At 41.2% G+C, this 19,470-nt stretch overlaps 1 protein-coding gene across 7 annotated transcripts in view; it reads right to left on the reverse strand.

Moving 5' to 3' along the window:
* Positions 1–19,470, reverse strand: part of phf21b (PHD finger protein 21B) — a 110,813-nt gene that overhangs the window by 23,088 nt on the left and 68,255 nt on the right. For all 7 annotated transcript variants that reach the window (XM_069903423.1, XM_069903421.1, XM_069903419.1 and 4 more), the window contains 3 exons: positions 11,220–11,271; positions 7,041–7,117; positions 953–1,007 (listed from right to left, as the gene is read on the reverse strand). In XM_069903423.1, coding sequence (XP_069759524.1) covers positions 953–1,007; positions 7,041–7,117; positions 11,220–11,271 — 184 coding nt within the window. The remainder of the gene's footprint in view (positions 1–952; positions 1,008–7,040; positions 7,118–11,219; positions 11,272–19,470) is intronic.

Raw genomic sequence — 19,470 nt, forward strand, 5'->3', positions numbered from 1 at the left:
TGAAGGAGCACTGATGCTGTATTATTTACTTTACTCCTGTTATTATTTCTGTCATAAAAATGAATTCATCAAAATAGAGAACTAATTTTAGCTGGTGTTAGTTGAGGAAAAGGCCAAAATGTTTTCAATCTGCAAAAGCATTGTACCATGCCAAACTGTGAACGCAAGTATTATTTAACAAGCTTAACATAGGACAGTTATCATCACAAGTCCAGTAATTAAAATAATGAATTTCACTCCCTTACCTGTTTCTATTAGAATTATAATGACCTAGGAGGAGGCATTTGGCTTAGTGGTTCCCAAAGGAGTAATCCTATTAGTCCCCTTCCCCTTCATATTTCGCTCCACCCCTGCAATATATTATTTCTTGCTCTTGCTCATCAACTCACAATTTGGTTCCCGTAGCTACTGACTACAATAATGGCAATACACAGTTGTAATTAACCCAAGAAAATATTTTTTCCAATGTTGCAAGAAACAAGACCATCCAGAGGAGACCCAGATGGTTAAAGAGAGAATGTAGAAACTCCACACAAACTGCACTCAATGTCAGCATTGAATTCAGCTTCTTGAAATTGTGTGGCAGTACCACAACCTACAGTAAACAAAGTGAAGCTGGAGGGAGTCCGCAACCAGGCAGCATCCATAGATAGAAATGGTTAGTCAACAGTTCGGATTGAGATCTTTCATTGTGACTTGATTTCTATCTATGCACACCACCAGGCTCAAGGTTCCAGAACCCACAGTTTATGTGTTTCTCTATTGCACAGATACATACTACCTTAACATCACTTACTACCTTAAGAATGCGAGTATAAAGCTTTTATTAAAGATTTATCTAAAAAATGTTTAAATTCTCTACACCTTGCATTCAAACTTTTCCCAAGAAATACTTCATTGACAGACATTTGCAAAATGAAAAAATTGGAGGAACTTAGAAATACATACATACCTCTTGTTGAAATATACAAAGAACCATTTAGGTAGCTTGTTGCAATTCGTTTACGCTGGGGGAAATATTAAAAAAAATAGATCATCAAGACAGTATTTTTTTAAAACTAGTTTTTGTTATAAATTAAAACATTTTCATTTCTGTGGTATCTTATGACAAAAATGTTTTAAGGTGCATTTCTATTAGCAAAGATAACTGCAATGCCTCCTTCAAGTCAGTTTTAGAATGATCGAAATGGGAACAATTTTTGACAGACAGATAATTTCTTCACTCCTCTGGCAGTGCCTAGGGATATTAAAAATGTCATGCTACATAATCTTTGTTTAATCATTTTTACAAGTACAATCTTACAGTAACAAACTGCAATATCAATCTGTATTGTGAGAAACAATCTACGATCAACCAGAGAGCAAGGTTGTTATCAACTGGAGCAGACACTTGTCTGCCATATGTAATTAAATGCTTTTATTGTAGTAGTACTATCATATGACATGCCCAATCTGGTCATTAATTTTCGAGGTAACAACCATTTAAATCCCCAATCTGATGAGATAAGCTACAAAACTTTCTGCAGTAATTTATAGAACAGAGAAATCCACAGAAAAGGACAGGCCCTTCAGCTTACAATAATGGGCTGACCTAATAACCGACTCTAACAACTGCCAAGAATTTTCCTACTGCATAACCCTTCATTTTTATCAGCTCCTATGCAAGAGTCCCTTAAAAGATTCTATTGTACCTGCCTCCAGCATATTCCGTGCAACCACCACTGTGTGAAAAATGTACCTCTTATATCCTTCTCTGTACTTATTCCCAAGAATTTTAAATCTATGCCCCTCATGTTTGCATTTCATCCCTAGGTAAAAGCCTCTGCCCATCCATACAATCAATGTCTCTCATCATCCTCCATCGCCCCAAAGAAAAAGGATTAAGTTTATTCAACCTGTCCTTCCAGATTTTGGATTTTATTACTAGTCAATTAATATACGTAATTTATTTTTATTATTACATTTGGATAAATCAGTGAATTGCCCTCTTGGGTAGAAATTGAACTAAAGTTTTCCAGAAATATTTCTATGTTGACAAATTATGGGATCCTTTTTTATCATTTTCCTTTTCTAAATTGACACATATTCATTAATGAGAAATAGGTTGAAAATATATTGATCCATTATATGAGAAGTGTAAAATTTTTGAAACTTCACTGATCCATGTGTTGGGCGGCCCAAACTAGTGAGATTTTTGGAAAGGTAATTTCCAAACTTTATCAATAATTTTAAAGATCAAAATAGAACCTTGTCCATTAATTGTTTCCTTTTACACGTGAACCAGATATACTTCTGTCTGCAACTCAGGAGAAATTTTAGCCTTTACCATGCTGATAGCCAGAAATGGAAAGACGATTCTTCTCCTACCATACTCAGTGGTTTCATGAGGTAATGCCCTATTTAAGCTTGGAAAAAAATTAGATACTACATTAAAGATAGAAAGTTTCAATTTCTAAATGTGGGGCATATTCATAGAATATTACTATGACTGGAAGAATTAAGAGTTGTGAATATTCCAGAGATTTTCTGTCCAATGTCTGGAGGTCACGATCCATTCCATAAATTCCATTTTCTTTTATTTTCATTTACCATGATTATAGGGAGGGGGTAGATTAGATTTAGGTTTTTTTTGTTTGTTTTCATTTTTTTTCTTTTTTTATCTAATTAATTTGCAAAAATGAGTTTAACATGGTTATAGATCAATTCAAAAACTTGTTTCATATCTGGTTTAAGGAACAGTTTAATGTAGTTCCATGCATTTTTTGTGTACAGTATTTCTACCTATACAAGATGACTTGTGTATTTTTCTTTAAATTTTGTATCCAAGTTTGTATGTTAAACTCAATTTAAAAATATCCAATCCAGGCAGCATCCTTGTAAATCTTCTCTGTGCCATATCTATAGGATTTCCACATCTTTCCTGTAGTGAGGTAACCAGAACTGAACACAATATTCCAAATAGGATCTATGGCCTTGTATAGCTGCAACATTATCTCACAGCTCAAAACTCAATCATACGGTTGATGAAGGCCAACACATCATATGCCTTCTTAAAAATTCTATTAAACTATACAGTTGCTTTGATTGTCCTGTGAACATGGACCTCAAGAACTCCCAGTTCTTCCACACTGCTGAGTATCCCATAAACATTGCATTCTGCCTTCAAATTTGACCTACCAACATGAGCCACTTCACATTTTTCTGGGTTAAACTCTGTCACTTCTTAGCCCAGCTCTAATTAACATCCCACTATAAACTTTGGCAACCCTCCAGACTACACCACCACCAACCATCATGTCATTCATAAACTTACTAACCCACCCTCCACTTCCTCATCCAGGTCATTTACATATAGAAAAAATCAAATAGGAGTGATCCCAGGACAAATCACCAGAGAACACCACCAGTCAATGATCTCCATGCAGAAAACAAATCATCTACAACCACCCTCTGCCTTCTCTGGGCAAGCCAATTCTGTATGTACATAGTAAGGCCTCCCTGGATTTCATGCCTCCTTACTTTTTACAGGAATCTTGCATGTGGAACCTTATCTGAGATTGATATAATCTACAGCCACTGCTCCATGAAGTCATGCTGACTACCCCAACCAAATGATGCCTCTCCAAATGAGTGTAGATCCAGTCTGAGGACCTTTACCAACAGTTTGCCCACTGCCCCCCCCCCCCTCCATTGAAGTGTGACAAACTTCCTGGGTCATCTCTATTCCCGTTCTTGAAAAAGAGAACAACACTTACAACTCCAATCCTCCAGTAGTTCTGTCCCAAATGACATGCAAAGATCCACACCAGTGGTTTAGCAATCTGCTCACTTGCTTCCCACAGTAAGCTTGGGTAAATCTCATCTGGTCCTGATGACTTATTTAACTTCATGTTTCTTAGAACCCCTAATACATCCCCTTTTTTTAAAAAAAAAATGTCATATGCTCAGCGTTCCAATCTGCTTTAAGTCACTCTCACAATTGCCACAGTCCTTTTATCTGGTGAATACTGAAGCAAATAATTTATTAAGGACTTGTACAGCTCCTGTGATTCCATGCATCCATTTCCACTATTCCCCTGATTGGTCCTTCCCTAACACGACACGTCCTCTTGTTCACGTACTTGTAAAATACCTTGGGTGTTTCCTAAATCCTGCTTGCCAAGACCTTCTCATGGCCCCTTCTAGCTCTCTTAAGTCCTTTAAGCTCTTCTTTGACAATCTTGTAATTCTCTGGAGTTCGATCAGCTTCTCTCTTAAACCTCTCAAGCTTTCTCCTTAGAGATTTTTCTACTTCCCTTGTACACTGTGCTTCTTTCACCTTACCATCTTTTCCCTGTCTCAATGGTATATACTTGTGCAGAGCACATTGGCCACTTTTCTGCTGTACATTCTCCCACAGTACATCTGTGCACAATTTATGCTCCCAAGCATAACAGCATCATAACCCAATTAACTATTTTCCAAAATTGTCCATTCCTATCCTTATTCAGCACAATATTAAAGGAGAAAGCGTCAAGATAGTTCTCTTCAAAATTTTCTGAAACCTGACCTAATCACAGGGTCAAGTATGGACTCTCCTCCAGTTGGCCTACCTATATATTGTGCCAGGAAACCTTCTTGAACACACCTTACAAATTCCACTGCATCCAAACCCTTCACTCCAAGATGGTTCCAAGCAATATTAGCAAAGTTAAAATCTCCCATCACACAACCTCATTATTGCACCTTTGTACAAGAAGTTTTTAAAAAAAAAAAAATGCACAGGATTTGAGGCTAAGAAAATTCCCCCCCAATTAGAGCTAATTTTCCACAACTTGAAAAGGAAATTAATTGTCTAATTATTTAATCAAAGGGACAAGTATTTTAAAAATCTGAGTATATACAAACTAAATAATTCAAAATCAACAGTCTCATATCTTAGTCCCATACAATTTAATTTGTGAAAGCATTGGTAATTTTTTTTTAAAGAATCAATAGATTATGGAATGATCCTGAAAGATTTGAAAATTGCAAATGTCACCTCTCTCTTCAAGAAAGCGGAGGGGAAACAGCAGAAAGGAGATTATAGACTGGTGAGCCATTGGATTCTATTATCAAGGATGATGTTATGAAGTACTTGCAGGCACATGACAAGACAAGCCAAAGCATTCATGGTTCCTCAAGGAAAAATCTTACTTGACAAACCTATTGGAATTCTTTGAAATAACAAGCAGGATAGATAAAGGAGGTGCAATGGGCGTTGTATTTCGATTTTCAGAAGACCTTTGACATGGTGGTGCACACGAGGCTACTCAACAAGAACCCACGGCATAACAGGAAACATACTAGTGTGCGTAGAGGATTGGCTAATTGACAAGAAGCAGAGAGTCGGAATACAGAGATTATATTCTGGTTGTGAATATTCATCGACACTTTTTTCTTTTCCTCTAAAAACAGATTATGGGAATTTATACTATTCCTATCTTTCGTACCTGTGTGGATGCAACAAGAATTCCCATGCATTTCCACATTGTACTTGCATGAAACTGTCATATAGCACAATCAAACTGAAGCACAATGCACTTATCAATGGGTTCATCATTCACAATTATCAAATACTGTTCCTAATAAAATAATTGCTCAAAGATATGCTGGGATAAGATTAGTCCACTAAGCAATAGCTTTATGAAGTTTTCAGGAAGAAATGTTGCTATACTCTTTTCTTTGGCTTGGCTTCGCGGACGAAGATTTATGGAGGGGGTAAAAAGTCCACGTCAGCTGCAGGCTCGTTGGTGGCTGACAAGTCCGATGCGGGACAGGCAGACACGGTTGCAGCGGTTGCAGGGGAAAATTGGTTGGTTGGGGTTGGGTGTTGGGTTTTTCCTCCTTTGCCTTTTGTCAGTGAGGTGGGCTGTACTGATGTCACTGTAAATACCCAATTTATCTGAACAAACCCATGAATTTTAGAGGATTCAACTACTTCTGTACATGTCAATGGTTGCACGTTCTAGGAATATTTTCCTTAATGATTGGGTTTTATACAAGGATTTAACATCACTGATTCTGGCAAACCCCAAATACAAAAAAAGTGAATTAAACTCTGAAATTGTATCTTAATAATTTATTTTTTATTATCAACAAATTAAACTACCTAAGCAAAACAACTACAGCACAGTTTAGCTCAAAAAAAAGTTTGGATCAACCACTTTTTAAAGCAGCATTTAAAAAAAATTGCATAGTACAAGTTAGTGGGTAAGTAGTAATCATGGGAGTAGCTTACAGAAAACAACAATTACTTCCAATCTGTGTGAAACACGCATTTTTCAGTATTAGGTTTGCAAAGGAGACAATAACAACTTTAGCAAAACCAAGGAGATGATTGTGGACTTCAGGAGGAAGTCAGGGGAACACCACCCAGCCCTCAACAAGGGCTCAGTAGTGGAGAGGATCGAGAACTTCAAATTCCTGTGTCTGAGGAGATTCAGTCTGTCACCGAAAACACTAGTAAACATACAGGTGTACGGTGGAGGGTATTCTGGCTGGCTGCATCACTGCCTGGTTTGGAGGCACAAACTCTCGGGACAAGAAAAACCTCCAGAGGGTTGTTTAACTCTGCTTGCAACATCACAGGCACCAGACTTGATCAGGGACCTTTACATGAGGTGGTGTCTTAAAGACCCTCACTACTCAGGCCATGCCCTCTTCACTCTGCTACCATCTGGGAAAAGGTACAGGAGCCTAAAGATGAGCACTCAGTGGCACAAGGACAAATTCTTCCCTGCTGCCCTCAGATTCCTGAATAATCAATGGACCAAAGACGGTTTTATTTTTCGTGCACTTATTATTATTTTATTTTTGTTATAGTAAAGTCGCAAGAAGGTTATGATATGTACGTTTACACTACGACGCTGCTGCAAAACACCGAATTTCATGACTTGTTCGTGACCATCAATCCTGATTCTGAGAAGTAATTTCCAAGAACATCTTGACAAACTGTATTCTGGGCTAACGTTTGGGCCAGGACTCATTCGATTTGGAGACGCACCATGAGAATAATTTACCTCTGGTTCAAACATTCCACTGTAGGTTGGATTGGCTGTACTTCTTCTCTTTCTCTCCTGGCGTCTGCTTTGGATTTCTGTAACCACGAGAGAATTTCCTTCATTACCAAATGTTTTGCTTTCAACTAAATCCAAGCAAAATAGTGGCTCTAAATCTCATACATACTTTTTTTTTGGAAGCCCCTATTAAAGTTAGCTGCAGTAACATGCAAAGACTTGTTTTTTTAATAGAACCATCAGAACACAATTCACAATGACTAGAGTATGTATACATTATGGTCATCATATAATGACACAAGTGGAAGATTTACTGATATTTTTATTTTCAAAAATGTGTATTCAACAGAATGTACAATTGGTTTAATTTATAGTTCTTGTGAGAAACAGAAGTACCTTCACAGATTTCGCTTGAGACAAAAATTGAGAACAAAGGACATTTATTGTACAACAGTGCAAAGTTGGGTGCTTCCCCTTACCATGGGAATACACACACATACTGGGGCTCACCAAACTTTTATACAGTTCATTTCAGTGTAGAGATACCCCCACCCCCCCTTTAACATTCTTCTGCCTCCTGGATTGGTTTGGCATTTGGTAATTCTGTCTGCCTCCGTGCAGTTTCTGTCAACTTGAAAGACCATGGAGTATCCTGTCTGGGTCCCATCAAGTCATTGTCCTTATTCATGAATCTGCCTTTGTTCTTATTCAAACATCTCAACCCTCAGGACTTACTAATTCTATATGCAGAATTTGCTAATTCTTTCTATCACTATAAGACCTTTCTTCTATTATACTTGCATAACCCTTCCTCACACTCTTATCTGAATTCATCCCTATTCAGCACTTACTTAACTTCCTCTAGTCTAGTCTATTATTCTTTATTTCATTCATATTAACTTTACTTCCTATAATCTAATATCTCACATTCTTAATCTTAAAAAAAATCAAACAGCAGAACTAAGAGAAGTGGGGGGGAGGGGGTGGGGGAGAGTCACATGGTCATGATTAGTGGTCCAGGTTAAAATCCAGTGCTGTAAGAAATTTGCATATTCTCCCCATGCCTGTGTGCGTTTCCTCACACCCTTCAGAACATTCAAGGGTTGGAGGTCAATTGGGGTATTTGGGTGGCACAGGCTTGTGGGCCAGAAAGGCCTAAATTTTTAAAAATCGTAAGAATCAAGCAAGAAAATAAATAAATTGCCACAAATTTAATGCATCCCAACATACCTAGAAATATGTGTTGGAAAATCACTTTCATTACAAGCAAGTTTTGTCTTAATTGAGTTTGCAGATAATTCTCAATACAGGCTCAGTACCTCTCCCCAGGGACAAAAAAAAGTTGATGGATCTGCCTCTACAATTTTTTTTCAAAAAACAAGACAAATCATTTGGTAATGAAAACATTTGACTTTACAATAGGTGTCCAATTAATGTCCTGTTATAACTAGTAGTTTTACATTTAGGCTGATATTATTTCAATGTTGTTTTAGAATACCTGACAGCTCAAAAGACAGTCTGCTACACTGACACCAACTATTAGAAAGAGGTCTACAATTGACCTACAAATGAAGACGCTGTTTACATCCGGTACCGCACGGATGGCAGTCTCTTCAATCTGAGGCGCCTGCAAGCTCACACCAAGACACAAGAGAAACTTGTCCGTGAACTACTCATTGCAGATGATGCCGCTTTAGTTGCCCATTCAGAGCCAGCTCTTCAGCGCTTGACGTCCTGCTTTGCGGAAACTGCCAAAATGTTTGGCCTGGAAGTCAGCCTGAAGAAAACTGAGGTCCTCCATCAGCCAGCTCCCCACCATGACTACCAGCCCCCCCACATCTCCATCGGGCACACAAAACTCAAAACGGTCAACCAGTTTACCTATCTCGGTTGCACCATTTCATCAGATGCAAGGATCGACAATGAGATAGACAACAGACTCGCCAAGGCAAATAGCGCCTTTGGAAGACTACACAAAAGAGTCTGGAAAAACAACCAACTGAAAAACCTCACAAAGATAAGCGTATACAGAGCCGTTGTCATACCCACACTCCTGTTCGGCTCCGAATCATGGGTCCTCTACCGGCACCACCTACGGCTCCTAGAACGCTTCCACCAGCGTTGTCTCCGCTCCATCCTCAACATCCATTGGAGCGCTTACATCCCTAACGTCGAAGTACTCGAGATGGCAGAGGTCGACAGCATCGAGTCCACGCTGCTGAAGATCCAGCTGCGCTGGATGGGTCACGTCTCCAGAATGGAGGACCATCGCCTTCCCAAGATCGTGTTATATGGCGAGCTCTCCACTGGCCACCGTGACAGAGGTGCACCAAAGAAAAGGTACAAGGACTGCCTAAAGAAATCTCTTGGTGCCTGCCACATTGACCACCGCCAGTGGGCTGATAACGCCTCAAACCGTGCATATTGGCGCCTCACAGTTTGGCGGGCAGCAACCTCCTTTGAAGAAGACCGCAGAGCCCACCTCACTGACAAAAGGCAAAGGAGGAAAAACCCAACACCCAACCCCAACCAACCAATTTTCCCTTGCAACCGCTGCAATCGTGTCTGCCTGTCCCGCATCGGACTTGTCAGCCACAAACGAGCCTGCAGCTGACGTGGACTTTTTACCCCCTCCATAAATCTTCGTCCGCGAAGCCAAGCCAAAGAACAATTGACCTCACAGCCCAGCCTTTTGTTAGTTTGCATTTCAGTTTTTTTCCCCTCAAATATTCAATGCATTTTGAAAGCTCTTAAGGAATCTAATTTACTCTTATATTGCCATGGTGGCCTTCTAACAGTTCATAATATCAAAAGGTATTTGACTTTTCCAAACATTACTGATGACCAGACATTTATAAATAGGTGAAATAAATTTATAGTTAAGTATGAATGATCAATGCAATGAATTAACATTTTAATGTTGTTTTAATGAAAGAAAACAAGCCATTTATCGAATGAAGATAAGTTGCATCACTCTACAGTTCGAGTCACCAGATATACGAACTCCATGAACCTTGTGTAACAATCCTTGATGGGGTATCATTCTTTCAAAAATCTTCCCAAATTATTACATTCCCCATCGAAAAGTTATTCCCAATATCTCATGTACGGCTCCTATGATTCCATGCATCCATTTCCACTATTCCCCCGATTGGTCCTTCCCTAACACGACACGTCCTCTTGTTCATGTACTTGTAAAATACCTTGGGTGTTTCCTTAATCCTGCTTGCCAAGACCTTCTCATGGCACCACTTGCCTAGCCATCTTTCCTCTGGCCAATGGAAATAATTTAGATATTTTTACCTTTGAGGTCTTCTGACAGAAGCACTAAAGAAGTCCAATTTTTCCAAAGCCATCTCTTGTAAAGTAGGTCACAATTTCTGCCTTGTCCCCTTCAATTTTCAGACTCAGGTATGTGATTTTTTTTTAAAAACACACACCGACATCAGTGGGGAGTAAAGTGAATTTTGGATCATTGTCTGCAGTTGAAGCAATTAAATTTTGTGGTTTTTCATGCTATCTGTACAATCAAGTCTAGCACAATATCCCAAGGATTTGCTGCAGATGCCACTCCCCAGATTTGTCACCTTTATGGAATTCAACAATCATTACCACTCTCAGGAGATTCACGGTCTTTCTGACAAATCCTCTAAATCTGCCTGGTTGTCATTCACTTGCCCATTTCCCATACGCTTTGTCTCTTTTCACATCCGTACTGTGATCCAGTTGTGCCTCAGCTTTTAAAAACTCAGATTTTGTACCGTTGGCGGCATTCCTATCTGTGCATTTTTCCAGGATACAGAAAACATTCTGGGGGTTCCAAATGATACAGTGGACCCTAATCTATCCTGACACTTCATACTAAAAAAGATTTCACTGAGCCTTTTGGCTACCATTGAAAAACCAGTGATGACAATAATTTGTTGATTCAACTAATAAACAAAAAAATGGTACATTAATGATCAATTGCTTTCCTGTTCTTTTACATGAAAAAAAGTTATGAAGGGAAAAGTCAAAATTCTGAAGCAAAAATATATACTGTTCATCAAAATTTGAGAATTTAACTTGTTCTGAAAGAACATCTGCCTTAGAGGTCAAGTATTAAAATCTTTTAATTGGCCTCACTCATCCATTATCCTTTACGTAAAAGACACTATTTCAAAAATTTCACATTTGACTTACCTTCCAAATGCTCAGTAGTAACTAGGCCAAGGGACACCATAAAGGCAAGTTTCTGCAAATATAAAAGTATATAATTATAGGCAGTCTCCATTAAGTGAGTCTCATTAAATGTCAATAATGCAAGAATTTAAAAATAAACAGAAGAATACATGGACCCTCAAACCTTCTCAGCCAGCCAATAAAATATGCTTTTTTAAAAGCAAACAATTTAAAGCCTCAAACTCTGACCTTTCTTTGGCCTGGTACCTTGACCCTTTTGTGTCTCAGTTGTGAATTCAATATTCAGAATACCTGTCATGCTAGAATAACCTGTTTTGATGAAGATGAGCCCCCTTAAATGGTTTCCCTCTCCACAGATGCCTGATCTGTTGGGTATTTCCAGCTGTCTCTTTGATTCAGATTTCCAGCAACTACTATGTTGTGCCTTATTTTCTAAGTAATCCTCTTCATCTGTTCACTATTCAATTCAGGAAGTATTGGGTCATTGGGAAAACAGTGGTTCCCACTCCATCATAAACATTCACTTTGTTCTCTGCTCCCCTCTCCCACATTTGTTCTCTCATTTGTCCAACTCTGATGAAAGGTCAGACCTGAAATATTAAACTGCTTCACTTTCTACCAATACTGCCTAATTTCCAGAATTTTATTGGCCAATCTAACATTGATCTCAACTCCATTTTTCTTCTCCCCCACCCCTTGAACTCTCAACTCCCTAACAGACCAAAACTGTTCCCATCAAAGCTTTGATAATCTTCAGTAATTCACTTTATGCAATATAGAATTCTATAAAATCTTGACTCGAGAAGAAATTCCTCCCACCTCTGTGGTCACCCAGCAGCTTTTTACTTTTAAACAACATCTCTGTATTCACAAGTTTAGCAACATATTCAGAACCAGATCCTTTGTCAGGTTCCTTCCCAAGGTTCTCAGGGATAATCAGCATAGCTTTGTGTGGAAAAGGTCATGCCACACATGCCTAATTATGTTCTTTGAGGTAACAAAAGAAATTGATGAAGGTAGAGCAGTAGATGTGGTCTTTATGGATTTCATTAAGGCATTTGACAAGGTCCCCCGTGAGAGACTTGTTCAGAAAGTCATGAGGCATGGGATTCAGAATTGGTGCCTGGAGAAAGCAGAGAGTAGTAGTGGGTAGAAAGTATTTTGCCTGGTGATCAGCGACCAGTGAAGTTCCTCAGGAATATATGTTCTGGGATCCCTGGTCTTTGTAATTTTATAAATGACCTAGATGAAATGGATGGATAGGCCAGTAAGTTTGCAGATGATACAATGGTTGAAAGTTGTGGATAATGTTGATGGTTGTCATAGGTTACAAAAGGATATAGACAGGATGCAGAGTTGGGTGGAAAAGTGGCAGACGGAGCTCAATTCAGATAAGTATGAGGTGATGCATTTTGGAAGGTCAAACCTGAAGGCTGAAGGGTGAAGGGTTAATGGTCAGATACATTACAGCATGGAAGATTTGGAGTCCAACTCCATAGATCTCTCAAAGATGCCATGCAGGTTGATAGGAATAGTTTAAATGGCCTATGGGATGCTGAGCTTAATTAGTCAGAGGATAGAGTTCAAGGTCATGTTTCAGCTCTACAAATCTCTGGTGAGACCACATTGAATATTTTTAATTCTGGTCACCTCATAAGAAGGATGGGGAAGCTATGGAGAGGGTGCAAAGGAGATTTATCAGGATGTTACCTGGATTGGAAAATAAGTCATCAGGCAAGGTTAGTAGGGCTAGGTCTTTTCTCATTGGAGCGAAGAGGATGAGAAGTGATGAAAGAGACCTACAAGATTCTGAGAGGCATAGATAAGGTAGACAGCTAGCACCTTTTCCCTAGAGCAGGAATAGCAAACACCAGAGAACAGAGTAAAGGGAGGAAAGTTTAGGGAAGACATCATGAAAAGTTTGTTTTTTTAAAAAACACAATTGTGGGTGCCTAGAATGTTTTGCCAGGGGTGGTGGTGGAGGCTGAAACATTAGGGATATTTAAGAGAAATAGACAGGCATATGGATGTAAAAAAGGTTATGAGGTGGGAAGGGTTGGATTTTTTTTGGTAGGTATAGATCAGCACAACATCAAGGGCTGAAGGGCCTGTACTGTGCTGCAGTTTTCTATATTCTATGCACTCCATCCCGGTCAATTCTTGTGCATTGTGTCAAAGCCTCCACATTTCCTTCCTGTGATGACCAAAACGACACAATATTCCAAATATAGCATGACCCAAGTTTTATATAATTGCAACAAGACCTTCTAACTTCTAAAAGCAAGGCCTATCCACACTATGCACAGATCCACCAGTTTTTGTTTTATCTGCAAATGTAGTCTACAACATTTTTATCCAAAATCATTTGAATTAGAGACCCTTGCATTCATCCATCCATGCAAAACACCTGGTCACAGGCCTCCAGTCAGGGAAACACTCCTCCACCAATACTTTCCACTTCTATGACAAGTTATATCGAGCTTACCAACTTGGTGTGGATCCACCTCTTAACCAGCCTATAAACAAGGCACTTTGTCAAAAGCTTAGTAAAGACCATGTAGACAACTTCCACTGCCTGACCTTCATAACCAAATTGGTCATTTCCTGTAAAAATTTAAATCATATATGTGAATAGGACCTCCCCCTCACAAAGCCAGGCTACCTATCCTCAACTAGCCCATGTTTTTTTTCTAAATGCAACCAAATTTCCTAAAAAAACCTTTTCCAATAACTTCCTGTTGCCTTTCTGAAACAAAGTAAAACAATAGCTACAAGTTTTTTGGACTTCACCTATGTCTAAAGAGAATACAGAGTTTTTAGTCAAGGCCTCCGCAATCTCCTTTCATGCCTCCCACAGTATCCTGGGATAGATTCCACTTATCCACCACAAATGTTCAAAAGACTCAACACTTCCTCCTCTAAGCTACAGACTATCTACACATATTCCCTAATCTCACCATCATCCATGTTCTTCTCCTTGGTTAATGTGTTCAACAAAAGGCTGACTCATCCTTCAATGCACTTTTAAACTTTTGCTTAGTGTTTGAATTGTAAACAAAACTTGTAAAACTCAATTTGCTAATGCCACCCCTATTTCTAATAAGTAACTGAGGGCAGCCAAGTCTTTGTAATTTCCACTTCCCTCAATTATCCATAGTATATCCATCTATACCAGGTGATTTTCTTCCCCCCTCATGTACTTTCAGCCTTTCAAATTCCTCCTCTTCATCCAATTTCACTTCACCATACTGGTGATTCCTTCCATTTGGTTTGCCCTCTATATTGAATACTAATTTGTTTTCAAAGATCATCCATTTTTTTTTTAAACACATTAATATGTATATTTGTGCATACATGTCTTTGTTTTCCATGCAAATCAATATAGAGCACTCAAGTAATGTTTAAGGAGGTTCAGTAGGGGTAACATTTGATGCTGAATGTCATGGCCACATTGAAGATCATATGAAGTTTAAAAATTGAACTTGCACCAGGGACACCTCTCAATTAGTTAGAGTGTAGTGCATCAATGTACATTTTCTGGATGCGGCAAGGGGGAAGATGTACTTATTTCAAGAATTCACACTGATATGCCATTTGAGTTCAAGAGATTTCAATTTTCCACATGCTTGAGCTTCCCCATGTCCATCAACAAATACCAAGGTCAGATGCTGAAGGTAACTGGACTGCAATTAGAAGAGCCCTGCTTTTCCCATGGCCAGCTTCATGTTAGATGTCCACATGTTGGAAGCCCAGTCTTTATGTAAATGCTCCAGGTGAAAAAACTAAAAACATTGTTTATTATGAAGCCCTTAGCTGAGAATTGTTTGTCTGGGTTTTGCCATCTCTGTTAAGAAGAATACATATGATGTGTTTGCAAACATATATTTATGCAGAATTACCATGAAGCCTATGGGGTATTTTATTTCAACCATGTAGTCAACAATTGAGTATTTCCTGGAACTTCATATTTTTTGTCATTAATTAGTGAGCCTGCAATAAGACTTCAATTTAAAGATTCAACCTGTATTACCTCTTATTGTCAGTAAAATATTGAATTACAAGTCCATAGTCTTGCAGCAAAATCAGATGAGACAACCATTTACAACACAGGAATTAAAGTCACAGTGCAGTAGCTTGCTAAGAGATGTGACCCAGTACACGAGATGGCTGACAAACATGGCAACCACATAGACCCTGCTGGGGGCAAATGACCTTCATCCCAGGTGACAACCTGCATGGCAGAAAGCAACGACGGAAACGCTGACCAATCCGAGGCCAGTGCTGCTATGATGTCACTCCTGTCATCAGCGGCGGGGAAATATAAGCCAGTGCAATAAACCAGTCTTTTGGGTGCATGTCATTCCTCCCACACTTCATAGTAGCACACGTGCTACTTTGGTGACCCCGACAGGTCCAACCAACAGACTCAAATATGACAGACCAGGCAGCTCTTCACGCAGTTTCATTGAAGATGCCATCATCTCTAGGAGTTGCAGCCACATGTAGTTCAAATAGGCTGAAGCCCAGTTTCACCTGACAGATCACCACCAATGCCACATGTTACTACTATGCAGTGAGCTCGCTCGACCAGGACATGGCAGTAAGGGTCATCGATTTCCTGCTGCAGTGTCTGGAACATGGCAAATATGATCCCCTCAAGGAGCTATTAACCTGCACCTTCAGCTCTCATTGTTACATATGGATGGATTGGGGGACATGGTCCCATCCACCCTCATGACCAAGATGCTCACCCTTGCTGAGCGACACAGGCCTGGTCTTCTCTTCAAGTAGATTTTCGTAGTGCAGCTGCCTGAGGTTATCAGACTCTTGCTTGTTGATGAGAACTTCTGCGACCCCAGGAAAGTTGCAGCCCAGGCGGACATGCTCTATTGAGCAAAGAAGGAAAGCGACGCCTCAGTGGAGCTGATCACTGGGCCCCGCGCACAACCAGCAACAAGTAGAGAGGCAAGTGTACCCCCTACCCATCAGTACAGTTACCATTAACAATGGGGTGCAGAGGACTGTCGATGCCGCCCACCCTGAGCGTTTCAGGGAAAAGCCATGGCCAATTGTTGTTAATGACCACGGTGGTTGGCCAACGTGACAGCCTGCTCCACGTCTGGGACTCTGTCCAGAAGGTGCTTCTTTGTTGACAGCAGTGCCAAAATAAGCATCCTTCTCCCTTGGCCTACGACACCTAGTTTAGCAAGCCAGGCGCAGCACTGAGGATAGCTAACAGCGCTACCACAAGAACTTTCGACCTGTACCATCCCTCTCCGCTTCAGCAGCAATCAGTTCACATGGACATTCATAAATGCTGCGGTGGCACAACCGCTCCAGGAGCAGATTTTCTGTGAGCTCATTGCCTGCTAGTGGACTTTAAAGGGCAGTGTTTGGTACACACCAGGACTTGTCAAACATTGCCCTGGGGGAAGCCAAGTTCCCAACCGCTCCCCCCCCAAAACTCAACTCCGTTACATTGTCCAACAACACATTCACACGTACCCTGGTAAAGTTCCTTTTCATCAGGGCACCTTTTTCCCTCAGCCAAACCAAAGCATGGGGTAATGCACCACATTCTCACCAAGGGCCCTGCTGCTCCACATTAGGGTGAGCCACCTTTCCTCCCCCACCTTGCTGAGGAGTTTAAAGTAATGGAAGACCTGGGGTGGCGCTCTGACATCCCCTGGGCCTCCTACCTGCACATGTACTGAAGGTGGAGGCCATTGCTGCCTCAATGAGCCCTACACACTGAACATATCCCATTCCCAACACTTTACTGCTAACTTACAAGGAGCACAGGTATTTTCAAGTCAGTCTCATCAGGGGTTATCATCCTATCCCAGTCCATCCCAGTGACATCCCTAAAACTGCCATCATTATCCCTCTTGGACTAGAGTTCCTGAGAATGCCCTTCAGACTTAAAATGCAGCCCAGACCTTCCAGAGACTGATGGATGTGGTGGGCTGGGATCTCACATTTGTATTCATCTATTTGGATGATTTTCTCATTGACAGCTGCAATCACACGGAACAGTCTAAAGCGACTGTGTGCTCAGCTGCAGGAATTTGAACTATAAACCGTGCTAAGTAACAGTTGGGCTAGAAACAAGATTGACTGGGGCACAGACTTAAGCCCCTGCCTGAAAAGGTAGGGGCTGTTCTACACTTCGCTATGCCCCATTCAGTGAAGGGGCTGCAAGAATTTGCCAGTATAAATTTTTATCACCGTTTCATACCGGCAGCAGCATGCATCATACACCCCCTGTTCACACTCATGGCAGGGAAAAATAAAGACGTTACCTGGGACAATGAGGCTTCAAAGGCATTCCAGAAGATTAAGGATGCACTGGTCTAGTACACCCATTCTGCATTCACAGTAGACACCACCAGCACAGCAGTAGGTGGCGTACTGCAGCAATTGATTGAAGGGCAAAGGCAGCCCCAGTCCTCCTTTAGCAGACACCTCTGGCCACCTGAACTTGAATACTGCACCTTTGACTGTGAACCTGGCAATCAGGCACTTCAGATTTTTTTTTGGTAGGTAGAAAATTCAGGGTCTTCTCAGACCAAACTGTTAACATTTGCCTTCCATAAAGAATTGGACCTGTGGTTGGACAGGCAGCAGAGACACCTCTTATATGTGTCTTGAGTTCACCATGGACATTCAACACGTCGCAGGAAAAACTAACGTGGTGGCTGATGTGCTGTCGAGCCCTGTGATAGAGTCTGTCCAGGCCCTGTCCCAGGGAATAAACTCTACAGTCCTAGCCAAGGCACAGCAGGAAGACCCTGAGATCCCAGCATACAGGACGGCAATGTCTGGGATCAGGCTGGAGGACATCACCATCGGCCCTGATAACCAGATGCTCCTCAGGGATGTTTAACCAGACACTCTTCTGCGACATCTCCACCGACAAACCCTGCCCCATTGTTCCAGCAGTGAGAAGACGGGAGATTTTCGATTACGGTGCACAACCTAGCACACCCAGCCTTCAGAACTACTATCAAAATGGTGGCCAGTAAATTCATCTGGCATGGCTTTTGGAAACCGGTCAGAGGGCCATGACTAGCATACTCTGCCAGATGTCCAAAGTGCAGAGACATATCAAGGCACCGTCCCCGACTTTCATAGGTTTAGTTATGTTTACATCAACATAGTACAGCTGCTACCAGTCTCCCGTGGGGCGAGATACCTCCTCACTACGTTTGACCGCTCCACAACCACCGAGACCTGCGCCAGGGCACTGATTAACACTTGGGTGTTGAGATTGGTAGTCCCTGAGCATACAACTTCTGATATAGGTACACAATTCACTTCAGGACTCTGGGTGGCCCTGGCCAACTTGTTGGGAATCCATCTTCACCCTCAAGCCTCACCCTCAAGATAGGTGGAGTGGTTCCACAAGCACCTAAAGGTGGCCTTGATGGCTTGGTTCAAGGAACGAAACTGGGCAGAAAATCTACCATGGGTTCTTCTTTCGAATTGAAAGAAGATTTCAACACCTCAGCAGCTAAGATTGTGTACAGCACACCTTTGGTTATACCAGGAGTTGTTCTTGGCTGTCACCAAGGACCCAACAATCTCATTGATGAGGGAAAGACTGGGTACTCTAGCCTCTCGCAGCACAGCCAGGCCAACTGCTACGTCCCCAAAAACCTAGAGCCCTGAGAGTACATTTTCATACCGCGGGGGAGGGGGAAGGGGGGGGGCACACCAGACACCTCTCCAACGGCCATACGAGGGGCCATATGAAGTAGTCAGACACAATGGGTCAACATGTGTGCAGGACAGCGGCGATAAGGAAAACTTTCTCCATCAACTGCCTCAAGCTAGCACATCTGGACATTAGTCAACGGTCTCCAGCCCCACGACGCAGAGGTAGGCCACCAAAAGCGGCGGAAAGCACTGATCGCCAGTTCAGGGGTCGTGTAGCAGCCCGCTAACCAAGACATGGCCCTGTACACAAGATGGCTGACAAATGCAGCAACTGCAGACCCCGCAGGGGCCAACAACTTTCGTTCCAGGTGACAACCCACATGGAGGGAAACAACGAGCAACGGAGAGAACACTGACCAATCTGAGGCTGGCATCGCCATGATATCAATCATGTCGTCAGTGGCAGGGAGAAAATACAAGCCCAGGTTTCCAGTGCAGTAAACCAGTCTGATTTCTTAGTTGTGTGTCATTCTTCCCACACTTGGAAGAAGCACACAAGCTACAACAGGAAATTTTAAAAGTTCAATTGTCA

This window comes from Narcine bancroftii, chromosome 11 (assembly GCF_036971445.1).
Source record: "Narcine bancroftii isolate sNarBan1 chromosome 11, sNarBan1.hap1, whole genome shotgun sequence".
NCBI classification, from domain to species: domain Eukaryota; kingdom Metazoa; phylum Chordata; class Chondrichthyes; order Torpediniformes; family Narcinidae; genus Narcine; species Narcine bancroftii.